Source organism: Mastigoproctus giganteus, chromosome 6 (genome assembly GCF_048544385.1).
Source record: "Mastigoproctus giganteus isolate SK-2022 chromosome 6, ASM4854438v1, whole genome shotgun sequence".
Classification (NCBI taxonomy): Eukaryota; Metazoa; Arthropoda; class Arachnida; order Uropygi; family Thelyphonidae; genus Mastigoproctus; species Mastigoproctus giganteus.
In genome coordinates, this window is record NC_143580.1 from 144749784 (window position 1) to 144763279 (window position 13496).

Consider the following 13496-nt stretch of genomic DNA (forward strand, 5'->3'; position numbering starts at 1 on the left):
ATACACTTGCTTTCTTGCATCACATGTCACTACTACTGATATCCAGTGGACCAATCTGATTCATCCCATTCCTGCTAGAGTTTACATAGGTAAAGAACTCTTTGTTGTTTATCTTTGCATCCTTTGCCAAGGATTTCTCATAATCTGCCTTTGGCTGCCTAATCTCCTTTGTGACTTGGTTACAGACCAGCTTATATCTATCATAGGTTTCCATGTTACCCATTAATTTATATGTATCACATGCATTTTTCTTCTCTGCCATATGTCTCATTAGTTCATCTGACCTCCATTTAGGCCTAAACCTTGAACACTATTTCTTAGTTGGTATGTAAAGCCTAGTAGCTTCCAAGATAAATTCTTTGAATACTTCCCATTTTGAATTTGCTGTTGGTAACATCATCAGTTGGTCCCACCGTATGGAATTTAAATACCGTCTCAGACCACTGTAGTTTCAGCGCCTCCGTAGCCAGGTGGGCAGGAGCAGTAGTGCGTAGCATATGCTTCTTGATTAGACCGGGGTTCGAGCCCGTGTCCACCAAATACAGAGAATGTGGAAAGGTCAGGGAATGACCACCGCATATCCCCCGGGCAATATGGCCTTAGCTGCTAATGCTCCTAAAAACCAAATAACAACAACCACTGTAGTTGTCTTTAAAAAAGCAAAAACCCTTCCTTTACCCCCTGATGGTAGTTACCTCTTTGAGTAAATCCCACTTCAGCACACTGTGATCACTGCCACCTAGTGGTTCCTTTATCTGCAGATTGTTAATGCATGAAGATTCACTACTGATAATCAGTTCAAGAGTATTACTCCCTCTAGTTGCCTCCGAACATGCCAATGTAGAAAACAATCATCCAATAAATCCACAAAAGCCTTGCTAGTGCCTTAATTTCCCAGATATTGACTGGAATTTGTGGGTTGTACCCACAAATTCAAGTCAATATCTGGGAAATTAAAATCTCCCATTAAAAGACTCTGATTTACTGGCCACTCTATTTCCCTGTACAGTTTCTTATTATACTCATCAGAGTCATTAGGCCTATAACACACTCCTACTCTCAATTTTGATCTCCCAATGCTTATGTCACACCAAACTGACTCAACGCTGCACTGTCCAGCGATGTTGACTGGCTTCACTTCCTTGGATTTTATGTGTTTCTTAACTAATAGCATAACCCCTCCTGCCTTCCTATCCTGTCTATCCTTCCTGTACACATTGTACTCCCCAAATTCCAGTTCTGCGTTCCTTATATCTGTGTGCCACCACGTCTCTGATATCCGAACAATATCTGCCTTTGATGTTTTGAGCAATACCTCAAATTCATCAAATTTATTTACCAAACTCCTAGCATTGGTGTACATGCATGTATACATGCACCTGTTCCTATTCTTAGCTATCCTAACACAACCCATTTGTTTACTTGTACCGCAATGACTCCTAGTCTCTGATATACCCTGCATTTTGTTTTCCAGGCTGCTGCTCATTCCAATAGAAGCAGTGCAACAATCGCTTTCACCTCTGCCAGTGGCCACTGTTAATCTATTAGTCCATGTACCCCCCCCAAGCTAGTAGCAGTTTTCCGACCCACCTAACTCTGCCTCGATAGCATCAGCAAATATTCTTGTACCCTTTCTATTTAAGTGTATCCCATTTCTGTAGAAACAGTCTCTCCCGTTAACAAGCACACACCAGGCTGAGAACAATTCTACCCCTTGAACCTTGCACAATCTCTCCAGAGCTAAATTGATCGACAAGGCTCTCATCATATACTCCCTCCTATTGTGTCTGGGCAGAATTGCAGACACTTTCAAATTCACCCCTAATTCATGGCTTTTTTTCAACATTGACCTGTACTTTTTAAGTAATTCTCCCGGTCTTCTACTCTTAATATCATTAGTGCCAACGTGACTAATAATATCACCTTTTTTGCCCTTAAAAGATGATATCCGCTCTACAACGTCATCAACCTTTGCCCCTGGCAGACATACGCTGATCCTGTTCCACCTATCCTTTTTACATAGCATGTTACTCGTTTCCCTGATAATAGAGTCACCAACAACTACCGTTGGTGACTCGGTTTATTGAGAGAACCAGGCCTTTGTTTTTGGTTCATAGCCATACACCTATGATTCTTCACTATTAGTGAAGGGAAATACAAAAGTGTGGGCAGCAGATGCACATGAGTTCCTGGCATGTGATAACCTACCCCCCCACACACACACACTCTCTTTGTCAAGGGTGGCCTTAAGTTTGTGCCTCATCCTCTGAAAATCAGAGGATGTGTCAGAAACTTAAATCCCCATAAGCAACTTCATGAATAGTTAAATGTTGTTCACTCCTGATCAGATTATAAATAGAAACGATTGAATAATTGATTTTTGAAGTTCAGGTGATCCAGAGAGAGAGAGAGAGAATCTGGTCTTCACTAGACAAACACCAGAAAGCAGGTTTAAACTATGTAAAATTCTCTTTAAACTATATTAACCCACAGAAGTCCTCAAATGACGCATAGCACCTTCTGTGAAAGCCAATTTTAATGTTTTATGCAGAGCCACCCTGAGTAAAAGCACTTCTAAAATGTGACAGAATGCATGGAGCACATTCTATTTAATGTACATTAATTCAGACTGACTGCAAATAAACAGGTGATTTCATGCTTTATTATGTCTAGAGTAATCACTTAAACATATTGCAATGCCACATTTTCAAGATACAATATTCACTTATTCCCGAAACCTTTTAATTCCACCTTGTAATATGTATATTCTGCCCAGTTGAGAAACACTGTGGTATGGCAGTTCCAGTGATCATATGCAATTATCTGTTCCAAAAGAAATAATTATTATTATTACCCCAAATTATTATACATCTAGCTCATGTAACCATACAGTATTAAAGGACTCAATCCCTCCCTCTTAAATATGCCTTTGAATTTTTGGTTTATTTTTATTGCTTCTGATATAATTTGTTGACCATTGTATAAAATTATATCCAAATTAGTAATGATAGAATGGAATGTGTCTAAAGAAATTTTAACTTAAAATAAAAAAAATTTAAAAAGTAAGCATTAAATCTAATGATTTATGTGTGTACTAATTATATTTCTTACAGAATTTTTTTGTTTTTTGTAATTTTTTATTTTTTTTATTTATATATATATATATTTTTTTTTTTTTTTTTTTTTTTTATTAAGGAAAAACCTTTATCAGAGTGTATATGAGTATGATTTACCTTTGTTCAATCCTGCCCCTTCCAAATTTGAGTTTGTTCAGCCAGAAGAATGCGACTGTGAAAATCCATGGAAGGAAAGTTTTAAGCAATTAGTGAGTACTATGTTTTTATGTTTATTATGAAGTCTAAAAGTGACTGATTTGAAAGATATAAAGGATAACTAAGAGAGAGAGAGAGAGAGAGAAAATTTAAATTTAGTCATTGTTTTAGCTGTATTCTTGTATTACTAGTAAGGTTACTTAAAAAGTGGCATTGTATTCATATTTTTTACTACACGCCTCAATGTGGTGTTATCTTTAGATTTTTTAATTCTCTTTAATCACCTAATTGATAACTTACTGTTACCATCTGATAGGTTTCAGTCTCTTTATTAATATTAAGCTAAGTAATGGTTATACTTTTCTTTGTAATGCCCATGGCTATTCGGGCTGTGTAAGGCACCCTTTTCATAGCTATACAGGTTATATGAAAGGTTAATAGCACTAGTTTCTTTAGAGTCCCCAGTTTATTTTGCTTTAGGGAATCAACTTGTTTCCCCTCCCAAGAGACTGTCCTGTCTAGTAGTACACAGTTTTAATTTATTGCACATCATTGCACTCTCTGCATTGTATTGCATAGAATTTCAATGACTGTGATATTCCTTTGACTCACTGTAGTTTGTGCAAGACCTGTCAGGTCTTGCACACTCATGAGAAAAAAATTTTTGCATATTTTATTGTTGGTTGAAACTTTACTTTCCTAAATATAGACTCCGTTTTACTCGTGTTGTTTTATAAGGGATATTTTACCGTTTTTGCAAAGTAAGTGCATGAAAAAACCTAACAGATTCCCCCTCCCCTGATGTGTTCACCTTTATGTGGGGGAGGGGACCTCCTAACTAGGCCTCCAGATTACAATCACTCATTTTGGTTCCAGGATTATATCATTGGAATCCAATGTGTGCAGCTATGAACTGCAACCTGTGGAAACTCAGAAAGTAAGATCCTGGTCGGTGTGAGAGGGACCAGCCCCAATACACCACTTTAGTCCCTTCTTCAACAAGATGGGTGGTCCCAGACTGGCCTGACTGGAATCAGTCAGGGGGATAGTTCATACTGTTGGGGGTCATTTGCATTACAATGGGTCTCCTTCCCTTTGGTCCTGGAGCGGAGTCAAGACATACAGTAAGTCCCCAACATACGTAAATGATACATTCCAGGACTTCTTATGTAAGTCGAGTTTTACGTAACTTGGGTACAACTAATAAAATATTGCTACTATATCCCTGATATGACAAAATTACAAAAATCACATAATATCCTCAGAAGAATGAAGAAAAATAATTATATATTTTTCAATATATGACTAATAATTTCAATTTATATAACTAATAATTAGTTAAATTAAAAACTTTATCTGGGGCAGTAGTGCAGTAGCCGGAGTGGCACATGAGAAAACAAAAGAAATCATGAAAGGAAGAAATAACACATTATTGTACTGTAAAAACTGACTTTACTGTATTTTGTAGCCTTGGTTATTATACAGTCGATTCCAGTTATTTGGGACACATTGGGACTAGTGCATTTTGGCCCGATTAAGCAGCTGCCCCAATTATGTGAAGTTTCACATAAATAGTTAAAAAATAAAGTGGACCCCTGCTTTACATACAATTGGTTCACTGTACAATCAAATCACGTTATGATGGACTCACCATAGTAAAGTACCGTTCACTATATGATGTGTAGTAAGTGCTGGTCAATTGTGATCACATTTGTGAATTGAATTTTAATTCTATTAAACAGTGATTCTAATTAGCAAAAATAGGAGGAATATTATCCACAGGCTATAAAAGTAAAGATATATTAAGCACAAATTTATCCTTTATTACATTATCAATTAAAAAATTAAATGATATGTGAAAATAGGAATAATTAATACGTACTTAACTAGTTGACATTTTTGTTCACTGACATTTGTGGGTGGGGATTAAAATTTAAAACAGTAAAAAGATAAGCAATCAATAACAAAGAACACGGCACACAGAAATTGCAACTAACACGATACGCGCAAGTGAGAACGAAGTAACAATTTACAAAGCTTTAAAAATAGGAATGAAGAGAAGATTCTGAAAATTAATAACCCACAGAATTCCAGCTGTTGGTGTTATCACAAATTCAATAAGATCGAGTTTACTATCCGTTTATGATAGATTGCAGTAACAGAAAAGTCCAATAAACAGGTGACTGCTAATTGTTTTTATTGTTTTATGGTTGTGACCTCCAGAAATCCGACCGAACCACGTGGTACGGTCGAAGACAAACGTAGGGTAATCTCCAGTGCTGCGGTCTCCTTGCTCTGATTAAATGGCAATGTTGTCCCAATTAAGTGAAGTAAACCCTGGATTTTTTCTCAATTGGGTTCTGTTCTTTAAGATTTGTCCCAAATAAATGGCTGCTCCGATTAACCAGTGGCCCAAATAACTGAAATCCACTGTAGTCGACTTCTTGGTGCCGATCCCTTCATCGCTTCTCGTATTCTGTCTTTGTCCTTTATTATTGTGTTCACACTGACAAATCTGAGTTCTGCATGAATTCTTGTTAATGTCTGACCATTTTTCATACATCCTTATTATTTTAATTTTCTGATCCAAATTGATCGCTTGGTAGATTTTCTAGTATCATTATCACTATTTTCTTATTCTCTTAGTCAGCATCATGATAATGGCCAAAATGAAATTTTCTGTAAAGAACTTCATAGAGTTAAGGCGGAAACACACTATTATCACTTCACGCGAGCTCACATTTTGCTAAAGCACATTTCTGGAGGTCACTACCATAAAACAATAAAGATAATTTGCAGTTTCTGGTTTATTGGGCTTTTCTGTTAGTACAATTCATTACAAACAGGTAGTAAACTCGATCTTATTCCATTTGTGATAATACCGATAGCTTGAATTCTGTGGGACATTATTTTGGTGAAATGTGTGTCCCATTCACTGCAATCTTCAGTCATATAAAAAAACATAAATTTTCAGAATCTTCTCTTTTCATTCCTATTTTTTAAGCTTCATAAACTTCCACTCCGTAACTCACTTGTGCAATTTGTTCGTGCTTACTCTTAAAAAGGTAAGGTAATAGCAGCCATTATCAATCCACTGCAGGATCGAAGCCTCCTCAACAATTCATGTTGAGGGAAATGGCCCATAATATGCCACGCTGGTCCAGTGTGGGTTGGCAGATCGACCATATTTAGCATCATTGGCTTGAACCCCAATCTACTCAAAGAGTATGTGCTACTGCACTTTTCCTCCTGTCCATTTGGCTACAGAGGACTACTTTACTCTTATGAGTAATTTAAATCGTTCAGCTCCTTTTGGGGTTCCAATGAGGCCCCTACCTAATAGATGAGCTACTTAAACTGCCCAGTGAGAATTTATATTCCAAATCCACTGAAGCATTTTAAGTACCTAAAGTATGGCCAGTCGCAAACGGCCTTTTGTGGCAACCCTGCTTGCGTTTGATGTGGTTTTAAAGAACATAAGAGCAAAGAATGTTCAGCTTCAAAGTCAATTTGAACAAATTGTTAAGGAGAGCACTCTGCATACTCTCATGCATGCCAGCAGTGGAAGGAAGAGAAATTCAGAAACTGAAAACAGAACTGAACATTTTCTATCAAGAGGCCAAGAAAATGCATCCAACCAATAAAAAGTGGCAAGCTTTCATATGCACAGAAGGTTTCTGGAAGTATACCTGTATAGCCATGAAAAGGAGGGCTTACACAAGCTGAATAGCTATGGGCATTACAAAGAAAAATATAACCATTACTTAGCTTAATTGGCGCCTCCATAGCCAGATGTACAGGAGCAGAAGTGCGTAGCACACGCTTTTTGATTAGACCAGGGTTCGAGCCCGTGACCACCAAATACCGAGGATTCGGAAAGGTCAGGGAATGACCACCGCATATCCCCGGAGCAATATGGCCTTAGTTGCTAATGCTCCTAAAAAAAAAAAAGCCAAAAAACTTAGCTTAATATCAATAAATAGACTGATACCTATTATATGGTAATAGTAATTCAAGAGAATTAACAGGAGTAGATTTAGGAGATAAACCTCTGTAATGGGGTATTTTTGTATCAAAGTGAACTGTAGATCTAAACTAACCAAAACACTTCCTCATCCATTTCACAAATATTTGTGGTTTAAGTTCCAGTTTCAGTATTGTCCATTTCTACTTACAGTCTACCCAGCCCCACTTACTTTTTCTGACAGAATCCAAGTTATCGGTTGATTAAATGACTGCTTATCTCAGTTGTCCTTATTATTTTCTGTATGATTCCTTTCACTTGAAAGGTAGTACTTGTGCATATGTCTGCTCTGATATTCCTTGCCAGGGACTTAGTCATTTGGAATTTTTTCTTTTTGATCTTTTCTGGCTTAAAATCTGTCTGCCCCAGTGTGTCAAATTTATATACAGTAATACCCCGAAGTTACGCAATAGGTGGGTCCGACGAAAATCGCGTAAGTCGAATTCGCGTAAGTCGGGGTACAACTTTGCATATAAATACATATAAATTTTACGAAAATCGCGTAAGTCGAATTCGCGTAAGTCGGGGTACAACTTTGCATATAAATACATATAAATTTTGCTTAATTGGGACCAAGGACTAACAAAAACACTAGTTTAGAAGAAAAATATTAATAAAATTGCAGTTCTTTATACATATTAATACAAACTATGTATTAAAAAAACAAATGACTTACGTTAAAAAGTTATTTCGATGTCGATGGCTTCATAAAATCTAACAAATTCGTCTGACGACACAGCGCGTTCTTTTTTTCACGCAGAATTTCTTCGTAGCAAGCTAATAATTTTTTTATTCCTTGCTTTATAGCTATAACGCGTTCTTCGTTGGAGTCTATGTTTTCTAAAATTTTTAAGCCCTTTACAATTGAGCCCTTTTCAATTTTCAACCTGTCAAGTTTGCAATTGTCATGTGCTTTTCGCCATTGCTTCATTTAGGCCTGTAGCACGTGCAATATCACATGGTCTTTCATTTCGTTCAAAGCGTTTCACAGTTTCATATTTTTTCTCTATCGACAGAGGCGGACTGGCCATAAGCCTTACCGGGGAAATCCCGGTGGGCCAGTATGATTTTTGCCATAAACCATAGTATGAGGCCACTATAAATTTTCCCGGGTAAGAATTTTTGACCCAGTCCGCCTCTGTTTATCGATACTAATTGCTTTTCTTTTTCTCTCTGAATCTGCAGTGTCTTCACCAGGATGCTTCCTTTTCACACCTTTTAATTAAGTATTTTACTCATTTTTAGGGAATACAGTAAAGCACAATTACAAAACGAGGAGGCACGCTTGATAATCATAAACAAAGCTGCGGGCATGCAGCAACTGAATAAACAACACCATAAAGGCAGAGATACACTATTAACACCTCACATTTCTAGGGGTTACTACCATAAAACAATAAAAATCCAGTTGCGTTTCTGCTAGTGGAATCTGTTATAAACTGGTAGTAAACTCGATCTAATTGCATTTGCGATTATACCGATAGCTGGAATTGTGTTGGTTTTTATGTTATTATGGTGAAATGTGTTTCCCCTTCACTGATATAAAAAACATAAAAGCAGCAAAGTTGAATTTTGTTCATCTTTCGCTCTCATTCTCCGCCGTCGCACCATATATCGATAACATATGAAAAACGACCTTGAAGATAGTGGGCGGCAGCGTTGCCAAACGAAAAAATCAAGAACCGCGTAACTCCGAGTTCGCGTAAGTCGGGGTATTACTGTATTATATTTATCATTCTCCCATCATCATCACTAATCACTTGGAACTCTGACTTCTTTCTTTGAACTTTTCTTTCTTTCTTGATATTCATCTTCAAACTGAACTTCTTATGTTCGTGCTGCAGTTCTTCATTGTTTTGCTGCAATTCTCCCAGATTGTGTTCATCTCCTTGTCAGATGCCTTTTCTGTGTTAATCAGAACTTTATCATTGTTGACTCATATTGCTGCAGTTTCCTTTTCATATATTCATTGGAAAATATTTATGTCAGCTCTGTCTACATCTTGGTAGTTTGGGAGTTGATTATTGCTTGTTTTGTGACTGAGTTGAATGCTTTTTCATATTCTATGAAGGCTGTACATAATGGAAGATTGTATTCATTGTGCTGCTTTATAACTTGCTGCACTGTTTGGATGTGAACCTTTGTACTGAAGCCACATCTAAAACCTGCTTGTTCTTTGGGTTGTGCCTATTCTTCTTGAAAGTATCTTTGTGAAAACCTTGTAGACAACTGGCAATAGTCTTGTTGGTTGGTAGTTTTTTAAATGTGTCTTGTCACTGTTTTTGTACAGTAGCATGGCAACTGCATTTTTTTCCATGCTACAGAAATGTTAAGTAGAAAGCATTTTGAAAATGGTTTGGCTAGAGCTTTACATACCGACTGGCTCTTTCAACGTTTCAGTGGTGACTTTTTCTGGTCTTGCTGCTTTGCCATTTTTCATTAATTTTATAGCTTCTTCTACTACTTCTACCAAACTTTTTGGTTCAGCTTCTGCATCTGGGTTGCATCCAGGTGTCGCCTTTTATCCTTATAGAGATTTAAATAAAATTCTTCCACTCAAGTTAGTGTTTGTTGTTGTTCAATCCTCAAGCTTCAAAGCAAGCATTTGGCTCTTGTGTGTAGCAGGCGCATCTGTAGCCAGGTGGGAAGGAGCAGCAGTGCGTAGCACACGCTTCTTGATTAGACCGGGGTTCAAGCCCGTCACCACCAAATACGGAGGATGCGGAAAGGTCAGGGAATGACCACTGCATATCCCGGAGCAATATGGCCTTAATTGCTAATGCTCCTAAAAAAAAAAAACCAAAATAAATAACTTGTGTGTAGCTATTTTTCATTTTGCTTTCTTTAGTCCTTGATTTTATTTTAGTGTTTTTCTAACAAGATCAATGTTGAACAGCACATTTCTACTTATTCTACTTCATTTCTCTTTGCTTTTTCATCGCGGCAATTGTTTCTTTTGATATTGTGGTTTTTTTTTTGTTTTACAAGTAGGTTTAAGGTCATAACTATATATGCAGTTTGTACAATTATCTCACTTTGTCATTATCGGTTGAAATATCTGTGTCAGAAAAGTCTTGCAGCACACACAACATTGGACAGTTCTAATTCAAAGTTTTGATGATTTTTCAGTGGTTGGTTACTGTTGATCTTCTTCACTTTATTTGATTTGACCAATTTATTTTGTTCTTTCTTGCAGTGAATTTGGATTTTTTGTCTCAGTAATCAATCGTCACTTCCAACAATAAAATGGTTCAAGACTGAGCAGTCAGTGAATATTGTTTTATTGTTTGTCAGTATGAAGTCAATTTCACTAGTATTTCAAAGAAGGCTCTTCCGTGTAAAAGGAAAGGGATGAATCAGATTGGTTCACTTGATATCAATGGTTTGACTGTATATGATCATTCTCAGGTAGCTGCCGAACTAAGTGAGTATTTTGTATCTGTATTCACACATGAGGAGTTATCCAAGGAGGAGAGGACCAGATGTTTATCAAATTCTAACAGGGAGTTAAATGATTTTGTAAAAACTGAGAGCAAAGTGGAGGAGAAACTATTGAAGTTAAATATAAGAAAGGCACCTCAGGTAGTGGGATCTATTCAGTTATATTAAAGAAAGTGGCAAAGGAAGTAAGAAAACCCGTAGCCATAATTATGAGAGCATCCTTGGACTCCAGTTAAAGTCCCATGGACTGCAGATGTGGAAATGTATCTCCAATTCACAAAGGGGATCAAAGGGTGACAACAGTAGTTACAGACCTATTAGTTTGACTTCTGTTCCAGGGAAAATAATGGAGTCACTGGTTAAAGAAGCATTGCAGGATCATCTAGACAAAACAGCAGTAATAATTCAGACACTGCATGAGTTTGTCAAGGGGAAGTTTTTTCCGACCAATATGATTCGATACTATGATGTGGTCACAAAGTAACTGGATGCAAAAAAAATAATTTTGATATCATATACTTGGATTTTAGGAAAGCTTTTGATACTGTTGCACGTGGAAGACTACTGCACAAATTGGAGCAGTATGGCATTAAGGGCAAGTTGCTACAATGGATAAAAGGATGGTTGAGTGGGAGAAGACAGAGTGGTAATCAATAGATACTGCTCTACATGGACTAATGTTATTAGTGGTGTCCCTCAGGGTTTGGTGTTGGGCCCATTGTTGTTTTGTATATTTATCAATGATAATGATGTAGGTATATGAAGCTTAATGTCAAAGTTTGCAGATGATACAGAGGTTGGCAGGGTTGTTAATGACAGTACAGTATGCTGCTGCAACAGAATCCGGAAAAGTTTGGTAGATGGGCTTAGAAGTGGCAACTGAAGTTTAACATTTACAAATGCAAAATACTGCATATGGGTAGCAGTAACCCCAGAGAAATATACCAACTGGGTCGTGTTACACTCAGAGTAATGGAGAATGAAAAGACACCTGAGGGTAATTGTGCAGTCAGATATGAAGTTTTCTGAGCAGTGCAGACAGGCTGCCAGTGTAGGTCCTGGGGTCTTGTCAATGATATACAGGGATTTTACGAGCAGTGGTAAGGAGGTGATTATCCCCTTGTGTAAGGCAATGATCAAGCCACACCTTGAGTACTGCATACAGGTCTGGAAGCATCATTTTAGCAAGAATATAGAGTTGCTAGAATGAGTACCAAGAACGGCAACAAGACTGGTGAAGGGAACAGAAGGGTGCTCTTATGAAGAAAGGCTTAAGTTCTTCAAATTGCAGCTTCTGGAGAGTAGGCACCTGTGAGGCAATCTGATTGAGTTGTATAAGGCCTTGAATGGCTCAATACTGATGGGATTCTTCCTCTTGCTCAGATTACAAACCTGAGGGGGCACAGATTCAAACTGAGGAAAGTTAGTTGTAGAATAGATGTGCAGAAGTTTGCGTTTAGCCAGTGGGTAGTTGATTGGTGGAAAAAACTTCCATCTGTCGTTATGGAAGTTGATAGCTTAAATAAATTTAAGGCAGAACTAGACAAACATTTGGAATGAATGGATCAGTGAAATGGGAAGGGGTTTTTTTTTTTTTTTTTTTTTTGGCTGATGCTGTATAAGCTTGCTTTCTTGCATCATGTGCCTCTACTAATGCCAATGTCCAGTTTTGTTGGGCTTTTTTCTCGAAGTATGAGTTCATGATGAGCAGAGTTTGTTCCTCCACAAATTCAATTGATAAGTTACCTCTTATCATCCCTTTTTCTAGTTCTATATGGGCTGACAGATCTTTTCCCATATCGGATTTTACCAGTTCTCACATTGAAATCTCCCATTACAGTTTTATAGTGATAGTCGTCCTCCCTGTAAAGATGCAATACATCTTCATAAATTTCCACCTCAGTCTTGGGGTTGTAAACCAACACCGAACTCTCATCCTTAGTGACCACTTTTCTTAGGAAACTCAGATCATGCATAGATTTTCAAACAATTCACCTGTGATGGCTTTCCTGCAGTCCATCTGATCATCTAACAGCAAGTGTGGAACAAAATTTGCACACATGTGAGAATTCCCCTCAATCTTGCATCAGGATTGTGTACCCTGAAGCTACTGACAGTCCAACTTCATGAGCAATCTCAACAACAGTCATTTTAAGAATGGATATCTGTGCACCTAAAACAAAGAGTTGATGTATACTCTGTATTGATAATTTGGTATGCAGCTGAAAGGAAAGGATTCCTTCGAGGATGAAATGTGCATTAGTTTCAGGCTAAAGAGTGAGACAAAGATTGAACTCATTATTTCACTTACCCAAAATTCTAAAACTTTCAACAAAAGTTGACATTAACTACCTTTAGGAACACAGAGTGATTATAAGTTAGCAACATGGCTATCCAAAAAAAAAAAAAAAAAAAAAAAGTATAATGTTCAAAGGAATAACATGGGAAAAGTAATGATTTCTGATGGTCTTTCCTTCAAGTTCCTGGCTATAGAACTGACTGATTGACTGACAGACAGGGCTATGCAGGGAGCTGCCGAGGGTCCCCATAGGTAAAATTTCTATATAGGGATTTCTTGAGTGTTTACAAATAATAATCAAAAATATTGGGAGGGGGGGGAATGGAGCTTTGTTCCCTGGTTCCTGGATACCTTTGCATGACTCTGCTGACTGACATTCATCCTTCACATTCTCCTTGTATAGGGGTTTCAACATATCTAGTAACATTCAACTTCCAAAGCTAGCTTCGTCTAAAAAAAC

General features: G+C 37.4%; 1 protein-coding gene across 1 annotated transcript in view; it reads left to right on the forward strand.

Moving 5' to 3' along the window:
- FBXO11 (F-box protein 11) overlaps positions 1 to 13496 on the forward strand; it is a 513763-nt gene that overhangs the window by 118220 nt on the left and 382047 nt on the right. Inside the window, exon 4 of the mRNA XM_090375372.1 lies at positions 3196 to 3325. Within this exon, the coding sequence (XP_090231498.1) occupies positions 3196 to 3325 (130 nt within the window). The remainder of the gene's footprint in view (positions 1 to 3195; positions 3326 to 13496) is intronic.